General features: G+C 43.1%; 1 protein-coding gene across 1 annotated transcript in view; it reads right to left on the bottom strand.

Annotated features, from left to right (window-relative positions):
* Window positions 1-18985, bottom strand: part of LOC132875929 (carbohydrate-responsive element-binding protein) — a 70508-nt gene that overhangs the window by 12443 nt on the left and 39080 nt on the right. The window contains exons 8-13 of the mRNA XM_060913084.1: window positions 6122-6273; window positions 5351-6005; window positions 5163-5236; window positions 4731-4941; window positions 4533-4639; window positions 4292-4411 (exon numbers count right to left, since the gene is read on the bottom strand). Coding sequence (XP_060769067.1) covers window positions 4292-4411; window positions 4533-4639; window positions 4731-4941; window positions 5163-5236; window positions 5351-6005; window positions 6122-6273 — 1319 coding nt within the window. The remainder of the gene's footprint in view (window positions 1-4291; window positions 4412-4532; window positions 4640-4730; window positions 4942-5162; window positions 5237-5350; window positions 6006-6121; window positions 6274-18985) is intronic.

The following is an 18985-nucleotide window of genomic DNA, read 5'->3' as shown; positions in this document are numbered from 1 at the left end:
CTGGCAACAGATACTGCTGACATTTTCCAGCCCAAAATATGTTCAAAACCCACCAAAATGCACTTGAAACCGCTCAACTGGGCGGGAAACCTCCCAATCTGGCAACACTGTGTAGGCACTGCTGATGGTAGTAACACACATTTGTGCTGAACTGAACACCCAAGAGATTCTTTTAAACTGGGAAGGGTGTCAAAACAATCCAAATCTAAGTGTTCAGAGCACAGGATGGATGTTGGTGAGGGCTCCCACTTGTCACGAGTGCGCCTGACTTGCTTCACCCACTTCGCATGCAGCTCGGGATCTCTGGGAAACTTGAATAAACTTACCCCATCCTTGTGGGTTTTGGAGCAAAAGCCGGCAACACAACGCGAAGGCATAATAACTAATATATATATATATATATATATATATATATATATATATATATATATATATAAAAAATCTCCTTCTCACCCCCGGCGGGGGGGTGGTATCCATGTCATCCTCAAGCTCGGGTCCTCTACCAGAGGCCTGGGAGTTTGAGGGTTCTGCGCAGTATCTTCGATGTTCCTAGGACTGCGCTCTTCTGGACTGAGGCTTCAGATGTTGTTCCTGGGATTTGCTGGAGCCACTCTCCCAGTTTGGGGGTTACTGCCCCAAGTGCCCCCACTACCACGGGGACCACGCAACCCTTGACCTTCCACATCCGTTCCAGCTGCTCTTTCAACCCTTGATACTTCTCAAGTTTCTCATGTTCCTTCTTCCTGATGTTGGCGTCAGCTGGGATCGCCACATCTATCACCACCACCCTCTTCTGCTCTTTGTCCACCACCACTATGTCCGGTTGGTTAGCCAGGATCTGTTTGTCAGTCTGGAAGCTGAAGTCCCACAGAATCTTGGCCCTGTTGTTCTCAGCCACCTTCTGTGGTATGGCCCATTGGGACTTGGGTATTTCTATTCCATACTGGTTGCAGATGTTCCTGTATACTATCCCAGCCACTTGGTTGTGTCTCTCCATGTACGCTGATCCAGCTAGCATCTTACACCCTGCTACTATGTGCTGGACAGTTTCAGGGGCTTCTTTGCACAGTCTGCATCTTGGGTCTGATCTACTCTGGTAGATCCTGGCCTCTATGGCTCTTGTGCTTATGGCCTGTTCTTGTGCTGCCATGATTAGTGCCTCTGTGCTGTCTGTCAGTCCTGCATTATCCAGCCACTGGTAGGATTTCTTGATATCAGCCACTTCCTCTATCTGACGGTGGTACATGCCATGTAGGGGTTTGTCTCTCCAGGTTGTCTGTTCCTCCTCCTCCTCTGCACTCTCATCAGGGTTCTGCTGCCTGAGACATTCACTTAGCAGTTCATCCTTTGGGGCCATCTTTCTGATGTATTCTCGGATTTTCGATGTTTCATCCTGGACCGTGGTCTTGACGCTCACTAGCCCTCGGCCTCCCTCTTTCCGCTTAGTGTATAGTCTCAGGGTGCTGGACTTGGGGTGGAACCCTCCATGCATGGTGAGGAGCTTTCTAGTCTTGATATCTGTGGCTTCTATCTCCTCCTTTGGCCAGTTTATGATACCAGCGGGGTATCTGATGACTGGTAGTGCGTACATGTTGATGGCTCGGACCTTGTTTTTACCATTCAGCTGACTTTTCAGGACCTGCCTTACTCTCTGGAGGTATTTGGCTGTGGTTGACTTCCTTGTGGCCTCTTCATGGTTTCCATTAGCCTGTGGGATGCCAAGGTACTTGTAGCTGTCTTGGATATCGCCTATGTTGCCCTCTGGTAGGTCAATCCCTTCAGTCCGGATCATCTTGCCTCTCTTTGAGACCATCCGGCCACACTTGTCCAATCCGAATGACATCCCTATGTCATCGCTGTAGATCCGGGTGGTGTGGATCAGCGAGTCTATTTCTCGCTCATTCCTGGCATACAGCTTGATGTCATCCATGTAGAGCAGGTGGCTGATTGTTGCCCCACTACGGAATCGGTACCCGTAGCCGCTCTTCGTGATGATCTGACTGAGGGGGTTCAGGCCTATGCAGAACAGCAGTGGTGATAGCGCATCTCCTTGGTATATGCCGCACTTGATGTTGACTTGGGCAATGGGTTTTGAGTTGGCCTCTAGGGTTGTCTTCCACATTTTCATTGAGTTCTGTATGAAGGTCCTTAGGTTCCTGTTGATCTTATACAGTTCCAGACATTCCAGTATCCATGTGTGTGGCATTGAGTCGTAGGCTTTCTTGTAGTCAATCCAGGCAGTGCACAGGTTGGTCTGTCTCTTCTTACAGTCTCGGGCGACTGTTCTATCGGCCAGTAGCTGGTGCTTGGCTCCTCTGGTGTTACTGCCAATTCCTTTCTGTGCCTCGCTCATGTATTGAGCCACATGCTTACTCATTTTTGCTGCAATGATGCCTGACAGGGCCTTCCATGTTGTGCAGAGACAGGTAATTGGCCGGTAGTTGGATGGGATGGGTCCCTTCTGGGGGTCCTTCATGATTAGGACTGTCCTGCCTTGGGTTAGCCATTCTGGGTGGGTTCCATCCCTCAGCAGCTGGTTCATCTGTGCTGCTAGGCGTTCATGGAGTGCAGTTAGCTTCTTCAGCCAGTACGTATGGATCATATCGGGGCCTGGTGCTGTCCAGCTCTTCATCTTTGACACTCTTTCTTGGACGTCTGCCATTGAGATGGTTACTGGTTCTTGTTCTGGGAGGTTGCTGTGGTCAGCTCTTAGGTCCACTAACCATTGGGCATCGGTGTTGTGTGATGCCTTTCTTTCCCATATGTCTTTCCAGTATTTTTCCACCTCAGCTCTTGGTGGGTCTGACCGGTTGTTATTCCCCTGCCATTGAGAGTACACCTTGGCTGGTTCAGTGGAGAACAGCTTGTTTATTCTCCTGGCCTCTCCTTCCTTGGTGTATCTCCTCAACCGGGTGGCCAGAGCTGTTAGTCGCTGTTTGGCAGTTTCGAGTGCCTCTGGTATGGAGAGTGAGTTGTACTTCCTGGGCGCCCCTTTATTCACCATGTTCCCTTTCTGTAGTTCAGCTAGCTGGCTAACTTCTCTCCTTGCTGCCTTTATCTTGGCCTCTATTCGTCTCTTCCATGGTGGATACTGTTTGTTATGTCCCAAGCCCACCTTGTGTCCAAGCATCTCCATGATTACTGTTGCTGTACTGTGTATCAGCTTGTTGGTCTCAGTGATGGTTCTTGTGGAGATTGTCTTCAGAGCAGCATTCACATCTACTAGTAGATCTTCTGAAGGTACTTGGCAACTCAGCTTCGGTATTTGTCGGGGGCTCCAGGTTTCCAGTTGGGTCACGATCTTCCTTCTCAGGTCAGCAGCTCTTGTGTTGAGGCTGTTAGCTGTTGGGGCTTGGTACCCAATCTCTGGTTGTGGGGATGATGACATCTCCCCGCTGACCTGTCTTCCTGGCTCCCCCTTGCCGTAGCATCGTTGTTGTATTTCATTAATCTCTAGTTGTGATAGCAGATTTCGATTATGGATGTTGGAACACTGGGCTAATAGCTGTTTCTTTGTTAGCCTTGATTGTGGGTTTCGAAGTATCCAATGGTCCCACATTCTCTGCATGTATCCCCTCTCTCTGGGATTGCTTGTATAGTAGCATTCCAGCAAATCCATATTTTCTGTCCTCGTCCATCGATGTCTTGTTCCAGTAGCCCATTTCTCATCAGTTTGCCCTGGTTCCCTAGCAACTGACGCAGACCTTGTTGACCCGGGCGACGTCTGAGCCGGTATGACTCTATCAGTTATGTTTTCACTCATTCCTGAGGTAGGCTGATATATCATGAGGGGTTTTGCCTAAGGACCCTTACTGGATGATGTTTTGCCCCGACCGGGATTCGAACCCCAATCTCCTGCGTCGTAGTCAGTGAGCATTACCACTGTACTATCCAGCTGATACATATATATCATATATATTAATTATATATATATAATAATGTATAATAATAATAATGACAAACTGAACACCTGCCGCATCAACAACAAACTGGTAAGTTAGGAGGAAGGTTCTTTCGCTGACGTCATATAGCTCCTCCTCCTCTTTCGTCTCCTGGGTGCTGCAGCCCCGTCAAATTTGCCCAAATAGCCGCGTTTATCATCATAACTTGTAAAATAGGCGCCTTCGTGAATTAATATATGGATCATCGGGAATTACTTTTTATGTTATAAAACATCGCCAAAGATGTCAAAAACGTGTCATCAGCACTTTAAAATACAGGACTGACACGGACACTGAAAAAGACAGGATTGTCTGGTTAAATTGAGCAAACTGTTTTATATGCTAAATACCTTAATGCTGGGCTGAGAGCTAAGTGTGGTCACCAGACTGTGTAAAGTGTCAAAACCCAATTTGATGTTAAACCTCCTCTTCTGCTCGGCGGAGATGTGTGTGATTCGCCTCGTGTCCGTCTGGAAGAGAAAACTTTATCACAAACAGTTCCATCACACAGAGTATATACAGCATGCACGTGTGTGTGTGTGTGTGTGTGTGTGTGTGTGTGTGTGTGTGTGTGTGTGTGTGTGAGCTTACCCTATTGGGCTCTGTTTTGGTTATTCCAGATAAGGTGAGTGATGAGTCGGATGTTTTCTCTGGAGGGATCGTCGGAGATGTTGGGCCAAAGTTTCCTGAAAAACTTACTGAAATTGAAGAAGTAATATTGCCAATGATTAAACAGACAGACGATGACCAGTAGACAGCTCAAAACAATGTGAAATGATACGAGTGTACCTGTTAGACCTGTCCTCTCTGGCACATGGATTGGGACAGGTGAGAGTTTCTCAGTTTTGGGGACGAGGAGGGACGAGATGGAGCCATGAGAGACGTCAGAATGTACCGTCAGTGGCATCTGGCACTGCAGCGGCACTTCGGCAGGGGGCCAAGGGGGATGCTGGGATATTTGTGAACCTCTGTAGCCCACTGGCATGCTGCTGGTGGACTGCTGATCATAAAAGGAAGCGCTTTGTTAGCTAAATAGCATTTGTAGGATTTATAAAAGATACTAGAATTTTGTAAAAACGTGACTTATTAAAAGCTTATAACCATGACAACAATGCTTGGTTTTTCCAACTTGTTGTTGGTTAATCATGTAATTAAGCTTAAAAAATTTGCATAAAATGTGTATTTTATAAGCTTATTAGATGCGTTATTAGCGCTACATACTGCTAAGCTGGGAGAAGTTGGCCTATGGGATTTCAGGCCAACGAAAGGAGGATCAAAACCCACTGTCGGTTTTCCTAAATGGGGAGAAAAAAAAAATCAAGAAATGGTGAAATCCGTGAAACTTGCAGCTTTGAGAATAAACAACGAAAAATAATCAGTTAGTGAATATAAATCTCTCAGTGGCATACGTTCTTGAGAGGTGGAAGCCAAGAGCTTGGCCAGGCAGCTAGTCTGTGTGGGTGGAGCCACAGAAACAGAAACAGTCGTTGCCATGGGAAACCCTCGACCTCCTCCCATTTTTTGCTTGTGCTTTCCTCTGCCTGAACCCATGGCTACCTGCTGTGGCACGGAGAAGCAGTGGGCTTGGCTAGGCAAAGGTGGAGCCACAGACGCCTGCTGGTAGTCCAGCATGTCCAGCATAGCGTAGCTTTGGCCCTCTTGGGGATCTTGCGTTATGACATTCATGGATCCTGTATGTGTGATAACAGTGGGTGTGGTTAGGACGTTGTTCCCTGATTGGCTGCCTGAAGCGTGTCTGTATTTCAGGCAGGTGTTTGAGTAGATGTAAGGGTTCTCCTGAGACATAGAGGCAGAGGATATGTTTGAAGGACCAGTAGCAATGCTAGGGACACTGTAGGACTGTCTGTACGAGTCCATTCCAGGGAAGATGGCTGGCAAGTGATGGAACTCGCTGTACTCTAAATGACTCTTGAACTTGGTGTTGGAGGTCATTCTGCTGGTATCAAAGGGCATCTCAGGGGTTAAAGGTTGCTGCGGATAGCCAGGGCAGGGTAAACTTGCTGCTGAGGAGGACTGGGGCAAGCTCTCGACGGTCATATTGGGCTGGGGATGACAAAATTACCAGTTACATTGTGGTATATATTTTAAAACACCAGTGTAAATAAAATCTGAAATGCAGTTAGTAAGCGTCTAGCTGTTTTTTTTTTTCCACTGCACACCTGTGTAATTTGGGATCCTGTTTGTATCAAGGGTGTATTTATCATGGTGGATGGGGTTGAGGGAAAAAGTGTGTTGGATGAGCTCTGGAATAAATCAGAGTCAGCATAACCACTCTGCACCAGAGGATGGCCACGGTAACTTGCAAAGATGTCTGCAACAACAAAAAGTCTGGGGTCAGTCCTTTTTCAACTCATTTATAGCTAAATACCAATTCATGATCTCACATTCATGCAGGAACATAGCTATTTGCTGGACGACAAGCCAGCATTTCCTCTTTATTATACCACACACAAACACTTAATATCTTGGACAATTACAAGACAAGACAGAAAGACAACTTTGTTCCCCCTAATCCAGGAACAAATTATTTAAAGCACACATTTAAAGGACATGGGACATGAAACATAAATGCACGCTATATCAGTTTCTTTCCATTAAAAATATGAATTAATAGCATCAACAAATACAAAATCATCTATTAAATTCAGCAAAATCGTTATATTCGTGATGATTATATAGCATTTCTGCTCGACTTCCGATATGCATTTTTTGCAACCGGAAGAGCCGCTGTCACATGATCATACGTCACAAAAACTTTCGGGCACAGCACAAGCGGGTAGATGAATGGAGAAGTGGATGACAAGAAAATTGTTTTTATAGTCTTTAAAGTACATTGGACATCATGGTGTATTGTGCTGCTTATGGTTGCAATAATTCCAATGGGAAATGCCCTGGAGTAAGTTTTTTTGCATTCCCCAAGGACCCGAAGCTGAGGAAAGTGTGGGCTCACCTGCGCATGCGCAGTAGGCTTCGCGCATGCGCAGTAGGCTTGGTAGGACAACTTTACAGAACACCTGTTGAAAAAAACTTTGCACCTACTGTTTCCCACAAACTGTATTCGGACCATTTCACTGAGGATTCTTTCAACATTAATACTCAGGTACTGAGCGATATTAATTCATGAAACAGGAAGCATAAGGATGAGAAAAAAAAAAAACAGTTCAAATCGGGAAGCCGCGCACACCTGCGCCAGGCTGCACAAATGCGCGCAGCTTCCCGACCCAAACCGCCTCTCTCTCATTTTTACACTTCATGCCTCATGCTCCATGAACCAACATCGCTATTTTTTTTTTTAAATCGGGTCTGCGCGATTCAGCCGTGAAAAAGGCGGCATCCGCCAAAAGGCGCGCTGTTTGCATCCCTGCACGGAGGCCAGGGGACAGGGCAGGAATATTTTTGTTGATATGAGTGATCCGGTGCGATTTCGCGACCCCCCTGTTGAAGACCTCTGCGCTAAGCGACTGAAAGCCGAGGTAAGGATTAGTATTATAATTTTGGGTGTATCAATTATTGATTATCATAATTCTGACTCGTTTCGCCATTTTGAATGTTTTCATCTCGGACTCTGGAAGCATTGTATCTCAATCAATCTCGAAAAATATCAGCAAAAAAAAAACCTAGCTTGCAACGGACTTTAGCTAGATCTATGATGAACTTTCAATGTATGATACAAAAATAATACTTCTTTCAACAGATCATTAGCCTTTGAGCAGAATTGTTTTTAACTTACCAGGAAGTGTTATCGAGCCGACCGCTTTCAGTTTCATGAGGGCTGAATGAACTCTCACTCTCAGAATCATCTGACCCGTCAGAGTAAAGACAAGATCCATGTTCATGTGAATTTCCAGCTATCGGTTCGAATTGATAGGGTCTAACTTCACATCTCTGTGAAACATCGGGAATGTCACTGTCGATGGTGTCCATTTCGGTAACCTGTTTACATTAGATTCCCAAGCGCTGGCTCCTTGGAAAGTTTTTGTGACGTCACGGGTCACGTGACCACCTAGCTCATTAACGAATCATTGTTTTACGCTGATGTATAGAAAAACTTGAATAATGTGATGATTTTCACATTTTTGACGCCCTGCAGTGATTTAGATGGCATTTCTTATGTCCTTTATACATAATTATGCCCAGGTAAAAATCCATGTCCCATATCCTTTAAATCCACAAGTATAGAACTGTGGAACACTGAACTCAAAATCTATTAAAGGTAGGCTGCCTTTCAGATTTTTCAAGTGTAGATCATAAAAATAATTTTCCCCGACACCCAATTATTTTTGTTTAGTGGACCAAAAGCTACTGAATTCGAATCACATGCTTCCAATTTTATTATTATTTTTAAATAGAACAATTAATGAATTTAAGGCCATGTGGCTGTAAATTCTCCGCTATTTTTTCCTGCTTCACCATGATCCAATTCAAGATACTACGTCATGCATCACATGGTGGGCTTTCCCTGTTTGCGCAAGGTATTGTGGGATACAAATTTGAAACAGGAGAGAAAAATGGAGGGCGTGAGTGTGCAAATGAAATGTGAAAGACCAACTACAGTAACGGAAAGCGGGAAGAAAAGACGTTATGTTATATATGAAGGAAAGGTAACGCAGGACCAAACTAATAAATACTGGTGGTCAGCGAGCACCTCAGTGTGATCAGCTGTTCATTTAGCGACAAAATTATGTAACTGTTAGTGCACGGTCAAAGGTAAACCTGTAGATGGCAGTAATACAACACTGTGGATGCCAGCTGCCGTAAAACCCAAAAGAAGAAGGTGGTAAACCTGCGCATGCGCACACGGACTTCCTCTGTCTGCTTGACTGCGTAAAGTGAGCGATTTCATGCACATTATTTGCTAGGGAATCCCCTCAAATTAAATCACTTCCCAGCCACAGAATGGCCTGGTTTTTTTTTTTGTTTTTTTTTTTTTTAAGATATTACAGAAATATTCTCCCCGTGTCCGCGTGGGTTTCCTCCGGGTGCTCCGGTTTCCCCCACAGTCCAAAGACATGCAGGTTAGGTTAACTGGTGACTCTAAATTGACCGTAGGTGTGAATGTGAGTGTGAATGGTTGTCTGTGTCTATGTGTCAGCCCTGTGATGACCTGGCGACTTGTCCAGGGTGTACCCCGCCTTTCACCCGTAGTCAGCTGGGATAGGCTCCAGCTTGCCTGCGACCCTGTAGAAGGATAAAGCGGCTTGAGATAATGAGATGAGATGAGATATTACAGAAATAAATGTATATCACAATGACCAAATTTCAGGGGGAACTAAGTTTCACTGATTTTATGAAATCAAAAGGCTGTCTAGCTTTAAAACATTCAAGAGATGTCTAAATCATAATTTTTTTTAATTTAAAAATTAATTAGTTCCTTATATCTATACTTGGTGTATAAATTTTAATAGAGTCACTACTGTATATTATAACTGTTGGATATCGTATCCCATATTGTAAATAATTGTAATTATCCTATTCTTTATAATTTTGTATCGGGGTGCCTGGGAGAACAGCTATGCTTAAGTGTGTCTCTTGTATAAATAATGCTTATTATTATTATTATTATTATTATTATAGTAACATTTAAATGAATTTCTATACAAGTTCATTCATTGTTGTAAGACCTTTGGGTATTACAGAGAATGTCAGCAGTCAGATCTGGCCTACAGTGAACCTACAGCTGCCTCTCTCTCTTCCTGTGGTAGCACCCTTAAGACGACCATTCGTGATTTACCACATCCCCTTCAACTTCCATATTTCATTCCAGATGACCCCTGACCTGCGCTTAACCCTCACTGTGACATCTATATATAGAACATGCTGTAGGAAAACAAAACGAAAAAATCAGTCCAATAAATAAAATCAATAAATAAATAAAAATGAACACCATGATAAATGATTACATGATTCAATGCTAATTGCTTTCCAAGATATCTAGACTGTAAGGTGGATACTTTCCTGACAGATTTTTTTGATGAGTAAGTGTGCCTACAACATAATGTGAACTTGTGCACTTCCCTAAAAGTCCTTCAGAGCCAATAATAAGAGTAATTTTAAATATTCAGTTGAGAAAACAGGAAAGATGGCAATGATAAGCAAGTGTATGCTTTTCTAACACTGGAAATTATAGTTCATGTTATTTATGTTTGCCATGGTGGTGCAGTGAGTAGCCCTGTCGCCTCACAGCAAAGAGGTTCCAGGTTCAAGCCTCACAGCTGACAAGGGACCTTTCTGTTTTTGGACAGTCCAAAGACATGCGGTTAGGCTAACTGGCCACTCTAAATTGTCCATGACCAAAAGCAGTGCAGCAGAGGAATCGCTAGTTGGCTGTACTTACTTAGCCAAGACACCCAAGGAAAGGGACCCCACCCAGAACATACTGGATGGGTGAAGAAGTAGTAGTATTATGACAGTGAAGAAAACAGAACGAACTAGAAGGGCACTCAGTAGAGTTCATACCTCCGCCAAGCCACATGTTCAGATTTGCATCAAAATCTAATCGATTGTTCCTTGGCCCATGGCCCACCTTTCCACCAAATTTTATCAAAATCCATTCACTAATTTCTGAATTATGTTGGGAACAGACAAACAAACACAGACGAAAACATAACCTCCTCCAACAAAGTTGGCAGAGGTAATGAGAACGTGACATAACTTGATGTAAATCAGCTTTTAAATGTAGTGATAGTTTGGAACAGATAATCAATCCTATTGGTCAGAAGGTGTTAATGAATTTTCTCAAACAGTAGTTACAGCAGCATGGTTTATACTACAGTAATTCACTTGTTCTAATGTTATTGTTTCTATAGCAGCAACTTAGACAGGGACTTGTATAGCGGACGTACCACATGAACGGGTTAAAAAAAAATGTGTACTTGTCATCACTGTAGTGACATTTTTTGTAAGGAGATGTTCATTTCGTAGATTTGGAAGATGTTTTCAGGGTCAATGCTTTGTAACAGTCAGAGGTAAAGCTATAAGTTTTCCATCATGTCAAAGTCTTCCCAGTACCTTGGCAAGCTACATGGTTGGTTTCTGTTGTTTTTTTGTTTTTTGTTTTTTAGTAACTTCAAGCGGGGGGGGTCTGGTGAGGAAAAGACTTTTTATATCCACTATGCTTGTTAAGCAGTTATTCCACAACATGGACAAAATGTATAAAATGTTTTTCTGGAATTAATAAAGGATTACTGGTGTTGAGAAGTTGCTGTCCTGCAAGAGGAATAAAAAACATTGTGCAATGTGCTGTTACTGGAAACCATGGTGGGAACGCATCCATTCTGTTCCACCAAAGATAAAGGAGTAGTATTATAAGTAATGTGCTTATACAGAACTTAAAAGATGTTAAGATAAATAATTAGGCAGAGAAATGTTTTTCTAAACTATTATTCTGTTAATCAAACTGTAAACCTGGTATCAGATCATGGCCTTAACCCAGATCAAAACTTCAGTGAGGTCCATTTTGTTGAAATGTCGCATAATCTGTAGTAACATAGTTAATGTCATAGGGGAACCGTCAGGGCCTTCTAGGTCTTCAGAGAAGACCCAAACTTCAGCATTTCAAATGTTATATTGAATTTTTTTCATAATTTCATTATAATTATTCTCTTCTTATTCGGCCTCATTTTCTATCAAATGTGCTTCAGAAATGAAAGGGTTACTGTCCTGAAAACATTAAAATCCAGTTATCCAATTAGATTTTTTTGTTTATTGTCTCCAGGCTGAGAAGAGTTTAGAGCTGGCTCACTCATTGGTTAGGACTTCATTGCTGGGACAGAAAGCCATGGCAGTGTACAGTGCCTTGCAAAAGTATTCATACCCCTTGAACTTTTTCACATTTTTCCACCTTACAACCATGAACTTAAAAGTTTTTTATTGAGATTTTATGTGATAGACCAACACAGAGTAGCACATAATTGTGAAGTGAAACGAAAATGATAAATGGCCTTCAAAATTTTAAACAAATAAAAATCTGAAAAATGTGGTGTGCATTAGTATTCAGTCCCCTGTCCTCTGATACCTCTAAATACAATCCAGTGCAATCAACTGCCTTCAGAAGTCATCTAATTAGTTAATAGAGTCCTACTGTGTGTAATTTACTCTCAGCATAAATACACTTGTTCTGTGAAGGCCTCAGTGGTTTGTTAGAGAACACTGAAGAACAAACAGCATCATGAAGACCAAAGAACTCACCAGACAGGTCAGGGATAAAGTTCTGGAGAAGTTTAAAGCAGGGTTAGGTTATAAAAAAAATATCCCAAGTTCTGACCATCTCAAGAAGCACTGTTCAATCCATCATTCAAAAATGGAAAAAGTATGGCACAACTGCAAACCTACCAAGACATGGCCATCCACCTAAACTGACAGTGAGCAAGGAGAGCACTGGTCAGAGAAGCAGCCAAGAGGCCCATGATCACTCTGGAGGAGCTGCAGAAATCCACAGCTCAGGTGGGAGAATCTGTGCACAGGACAACTATAAGTCGTACACTCCACAAATCTGGCCTTTTTGGAAGAGTGGCAAGAAGAAAGCCATTGTTGAAAGACAGGCATAAGAAATGTAGGGGACACAGCAAACATGTGGAAGAAGGTGCTTTGGTCAGATGAGACCAAAGTTGAACTTTTTGGCCTAAATGCAAAGCGCTATGTGTGGCAGAAAACTAACACTGCTCCTCACCCTGCACACACCATCCCCACTGTGAAACATGGTGGTGGCAGCATCATGCTATGGGGATGCTTTTCTTCAGCAGGGACAGGATGGATGGAGCTAAATACAGGGCAATCCTGGAAGAAAACCTGTTGGAAGCAGCAAAAGACTTGAGACTGGGAAGGAGATTCACCATCCAGCAAGACAATGACCCTAAACATACAGCCAGAGCTGCAATGGAATGGTTTAGATCAAAGAATATTCATGTGTTAGAATGGCCCAGTCAAAGTCCAGACCTAAATTCCATTGAGTGGCAAGACTTGAAAATTGCTGTTCACAGACGCTCTCCATCCAATCTGGCTGAGCTTCAGGGGCGCAGATAGGATTTTTGAACTGGGGGGGACTGAGCTGTCAGCAAATGATTCCATTTTGTGTAAATGCATATATATATATATATATATTAGTGCTGTCAAAAATGTCGCGTTATTAACGCGTTAACTTGACTCAATTTTAACGGCGATAATTTTTTTATCGCGAGATTAACGCTCTGTGACATGATGCCACGCCCCGCACAGCCAGAGTCCTCTGCCCTCCCCCGAAGAGCCACGGTGCTCGGCTTAGGTTTCATTTTCCCATCGGCAGCTCCAGCCCCACTTTGCAGTGGCTGTGACAAGACGTGTTATGCTCTGCAATAAAAAAAAAACATTGGTACAACCAGTGTTCGAACTATGCCGATATTTTCGGGGGGGTCCCTTATTTTCCCTTGGGGGGGTGCTTGCGCTTGTCTCAGAGCGCGGCTCTCCATCGTGCGCTCACTTCGGATATGCAAATGCTTCCCGTTACACACGATTGCTATGTCAGTAAACATCATTTTGCCAATATTTTAGAGACCCCCCAACATTTCCCAAATCATGTTTTCAAGGGATCTCATGTCTGTTTCAGGGGATCTCGGATCCCCCGAGTACCCCCGTAGTTCGAACAGTGAGCAAGCCCATTCACTTTTTTATGCTGATAAGAGAATTACAATGGTTTTTCATGTGACAAAAATGTGCGATTAAATTGCGATTAATCACAAGTTAACTATGACAGTCGCGACATTAATCGCAATTAAATATTTTAATCGCTTGACAGCACTAATATATATATATATATATATATATATATATATATATATATATATATATATATATATATATATATATATATATGAATAAAATGTGTGCGTGTACTGAAGCTTCAATATACATTCGAATTGTGAGTTTTCTAACTGAATGAACATTGGTAGACAAAGGCCTACCTGGTCAACATTGCTTGGTTTTTTAAAAAATGCTGTAGCTAATTGTTTTTTGTTTTTTCATTGTTGACCCCACCAGGGATTGCCTGCAGGCCAGGAGGACAATGTTAACATCTTGAATCTCATAATTTCAGTTAACAGTTGCTGCTTACTAAAATAACATTATACATAAAAATAACAACATTAAAAGATATTCACCTACAGCCTAGAATGCTGTTATTTTACATTTAGCCTACTTCAGGTAAGTCCAAATTCCTTCTTATTATTATCAGACTAGCTACTCAACATTACAAAACAGGTATTTGTCACATCTGGGAACGGCAACAGGCATTTACATCTTTTGGTTCTTGAAACAAACGCCGTGATTTTTTTTCCCCCTCTTCTCTGGCTTAATGTGGCAGAAAGATCACCAGCTCGGTCATTAGACAGTTGTTTATGATCACTATGGTTACCGTGACAGGCAAAGTCCTCAGCTCCCCTTAGGACCCCGGGGTCGGGATGGTGCGTTACATTTACATTGGAAGTCGGAACTTGGAGCTCCGAGCAACATAACCTCAGAACTGAGCGCGTCCCAGTTTAAAAACTGGGACATCATGGAACATGGAATTCGAAAAAAATGGCCAGTTAATGAAATGAAACAAAAACCCCAACGTTTATGCTGGTAGATGCTAGATTTCAATGCTTTTCCGACTTCAAACTTACGAGTACAACTGAACACACCATTAGTCGCAGCAGAAACACTGCTGCTATCAAATGGATGAGCTGTGCAGTGTTATTAACCGAGAATTACGTGGAAAATGAACACCTTGCTTTCCCAACTCTGCAAGGATCTGCTCCAGCCTACACCGATTCAAGAAGGGGAAAATGTGGATTGATCACTGACAAGGCTGCTGCTGCCATTTCAACTTTGTGCTGCAGTGTAAGTTAGTCTAACTAACGGAACATTAATCCTCACTTTTTCTACCTATGTGTGGCACCTTACGTAGGGACGGTGGGTGGGGGGGACAGATGGGGGTCACTATAAATCTGGGGGGGACATGTCCCCCCCGTCCCCCGTGCTATCTGCGCCCTTGCTGAGCTTGAGCTATTTTGCCAAGAAGAATGGGCAAAAATTTCAGTGTCTAGATGTGCAAAGCTGGTAGAGACATACCACAAAAGACTTGCAGCTGTAACTGCAGCAAAAGGTGGCTCTACAAAGTATTGACGCAGGGGGGCTGAATACTAATGCACACCACATTTTTCAGATTTTTATTTGTTTAAAATTTTGAAGACCATTTATCATTTTTGTTTCACTTCACAATTATGTGCTACTCTGTGTTGGTCTATCACATAAAATCTCAATACTGTTTGTTTGTTTTTTCAATTATTCTATTTTTATTTTTATTTATTGCATTGCCTGTTTGCACCGTGGGTCAGAGAGGACTGAAATTTCATTTGTGCTGTATGTCGAGCATGTATAGGATATTTGACAATAAAGTTGACTTGACTACTTTTGCAAGGCACTGTATGTTTATGTAGGAAGTGACAGATGAATTAACCAGATTTTGATTTATAGTGGGAGGGAGCAAAAATGTGTCACCCTAGACCTCCTTGAAGGCCAATGTGAGCTTAACTGCGACTCAGCACCATCAGCGCAGCAGTAAAGTCACCTTCCAGCCGGTGTCGCGTTCATCAGTAGTGTTAGCGAATGCTAATAAAGCAGTCAAGCCAGTGCTATCGAGAGCAAGTAGCACAGGCTATTGACCAAGAAATTAAGATTTCTGTCTCCAGACTCTTCTTCCATGCTGCACGCTCGCTACAGTATTTTTCACTCAGACTTAAGTATTCATTTCCCGATGTAATTTACTTTGTTGCTTTTAAAATCAACATCAACAACTACACATAACAGAGCGACCTGGCAGCCTGCCGCTAATCCCTTACAAAATCCTTCACCCTGTTGCTTTTTTGGTGTCTGGCTAAGTTTTGGCTGAGCTCAAGTCCCAGCTCTAATAGTAACAGATTGCCACTGGTTAATGTGCATATCAATGACTAATTTCTGATCTCCATCATGTTATCGTTCCATTCTTCGTTTTATTGAGTCCTAGTTTACAAAACAGTCTAAGATAGCACAAGATTTCAGTCTCCAAAAATAGGAAAATTTGCAAGAATATACCCATTATTCTGTCTGCTTACTGAAACTCAGGATCAAAACTGAAAACACGATCACTAATTAAATTAAAATCACTGAATTAAATGCTGGGACATTGCATAAGGTTGTTGAAACAATGCAACGGCAAATGCGATGTAATCAAAGCTAAAGAAGGCAATCGAAAGAAATATTTGCGTGTCCGACTTTTTTTTTGGCCAGGCAGTGTATTTTCTTTCACTTTCCTTGAATATTTTTCAAAATTGTCAGTAGTCAGTATCCTGATTATACTGTAAAAACCAGAGTACATTTTTTTTTTTTAATTCTCCATTTTTTCTAGTTATTGTAAATTATAGAACCGAGATGTTCATGAGTTTGGATATTAAAGGTAGACTGACTTTCAGATTTTTCAAGTGTAGGTCATAAAAAGAATTTTCCCTGACACCCAGTTATTTTTGTTTAGTGGACCGAAAGCTGCTGAATTCAAATCACAGACTTCCAATTGTATTAGTTTTTTTTTTAAATAGAACAATTAATGAATTTAGAGCCACGTGGCCCTAAATTCGCCGCTATTTTTTCCTGCTTCAGCATGACCCAATTCAAGCTACTACGTCATGCATCACGTGGTGGGCTTTCCCCATTCGCACAAGGCATTGTGGGATACAAATTTGAAGCAGGAGAGAAAAATGGAGGACACAAGTGTGCGAATGAAACATGAAAGACTGACTACAATAATGGAAAGCGAGAAGAAAAGACGTTATGTTATATACGAAGGAAAGGAAACGTAGGACCAATCTAATAAATAAATATCGGCGGTCAGCGAGCACCTCGGTGTGATCAGCTGTTCGTTTAGCGACAGAATGATGGAACTGTCAGTGCACGGTCAAAGGTAAACCTGTAATGCAACACTGTGGATGCCAGCTGCCATAAAACCCAAAAGAAGGTAAACCTGCACATGCTCACACGGACTTCCTCTGTCTGCTTGACTGCGTGACGTGAACGATTTCATGCACATTATTTGCTAGGGAATCCTCTCAAATTAAATAACTTCCCAGCCACAGAATGGCCTGTTGTTTTTTTTTTGTGTTTTTTTTTTTTAGATATTACGAAAGTAAACATATATCACAATGACCAAATTTCAGAGGGAACTAAGTTTCACCGATTTTATGAAATCGAAAGGTTATCCATGTTTAACTAGAATATACTAACAAAGAAATTAGTAGTTTTAATTCAACAAACTATTCTCGGAAAAAGATGTTAGGCCCTGGTCACACCGCCCGAACTTTGCTGGAGCGTTCCTTGAACGGTAGGGAGGGGGGGCCGAATTTCGACAACGCTCGTCACCGCGCACAAAATGGGAAAAAAATTGAAAACACTGGCGTTGGCTTAGCGGTGCACCGCTGAAGCCGGCGTTGCTTTAGTGGTAGCAAGCGTTGGTTTAGCGGTGACGCGAGCGTTGGTATAGCAGCGTTCTGCGCATGCGGGCTTTGGCTCGGCGGGGGTATAAAGTTGGTTTAGCACCAATCATAGCAAGTCTCTCAGCATCCATGGTGATACAGTTTTACTGTAACTTTGAGCAAATTCAATATAGATGAGGTCTGAACTCAACGGCAGCTCGATTCCAAATGAGCTCCTGGTCCATTTCTCCCCGTATTTATAGCCAAATTCTGGTCCCGCTCCGACACCTCTATACCAACGCCAAACCAAAGTTCATCGCCGCCATGGATAGCTGCTTCAATGCCCGACACCGTTCCAGCAACCCCATGTCCGCTCGTAAAACGCTTACAACCGCTCCACCGAAGTTTGTGCAATGTTTAATCGCCGCCCGGGCAACGCTGGCGAAGCAGTGGTGGTCCAGCGTTCAAGATTTCTGCGTTGGCCTAGCGGACCCAAGCGTCCACGAACTTGCGTCTAGCGGTGCCAAACTTTGACTGGGCGTTGGTGGAGCGGGGGTGAACTTTGCCGGGGCGGAAAATTGCCCCCTCCTCACCGCTTGCAATATTTTGTGCAGCTCAAAACTTTCGGAGCGGTAGGAGGGCCCCTCGAGAAACTTCAGCGGTGGCCGAGCGTATACGGCGTTGCTTTAACGGGGGCCAACTTTTGTTAAATGGTGGTGAACGGTTACGAGCGGTGATGAATTTTTTTCACCGCTCCAGGAACGCTCCAGCAAAGTTCGGGCGGTGTGACCGGGGCCTTATGTACAGTAATCAATAATGTGAAATTTTACATGTAAACATGTCTAGTGTCTACCTTTTAAGTGAACAAGACAAGCGCCAACTTTTTTCCCCAAACTCTCAGTGGATACTGTAAAACCCTGTATATACACCCAAAAACCAACCCATAAAAGACAAAAGAACTGGTGGTCGATCTGAAGAGAATCAGGGCTCCAGTGAACCCTGTTAACATCCAAGGGGTCAGTGTGGACGTGGTGGAGGAATACAAGTACCTGGGGGTGTACTTGGATAATAAACTGGACTGGTCCAAAAACGTGGACACTGTATACTAAAAGGGCCAGAGCCATCTCTATTTTCTGAGATGGCTGAGGTCCTTCAACATCTGCCGAACGATGCTGCGGATGTTCTACTGTATGAGTCTGTGGTGGCCAGCGCCATCCTGTATGCTGTCGTCTGCTGGGGCAGCGGCTTGAAGGTGAAGGACACTAACAGACTCAATAAGATCATCAAGAAGGCCGGCCATGTTGTAGGCGTGGAACTGGACTCTCTGACAGTGGTGTTGGAGAAGAGGACACTGTCCAAAATAAAAACAAATGTCCTTCCCACCCTCTACATGAGGAGCTGATCAGCCACAAGAGCACATTCAGTAAACGGCTGATTCTTCCACGCTGCACAACTGAGAGACACAGGAAATCATTCCTACCTGTTGCAGTCAAGCTGTACAATGCCACTGTATAACTGTGGTACACCTGTCTTACCATGTATACTGTATCCTTAACTCAGGTGCAATAT

This window comes from Neoarius graeffei, chromosome 28, assembly GCF_027579695.1.
Source record: "Neoarius graeffei isolate fNeoGra1 chromosome 28, fNeoGra1.pri, whole genome shotgun sequence".
Taxonomy (NCBI): domain Eukaryota; kingdom Metazoa; phylum Chordata; class Actinopteri; order Siluriformes; family Ariidae; genus Neoarius; species Neoarius graeffei.
Note: the sequence above shows the minus strand (reverse complement) of the source record. Positions and strands in the feature narration are given on the sequence as shown.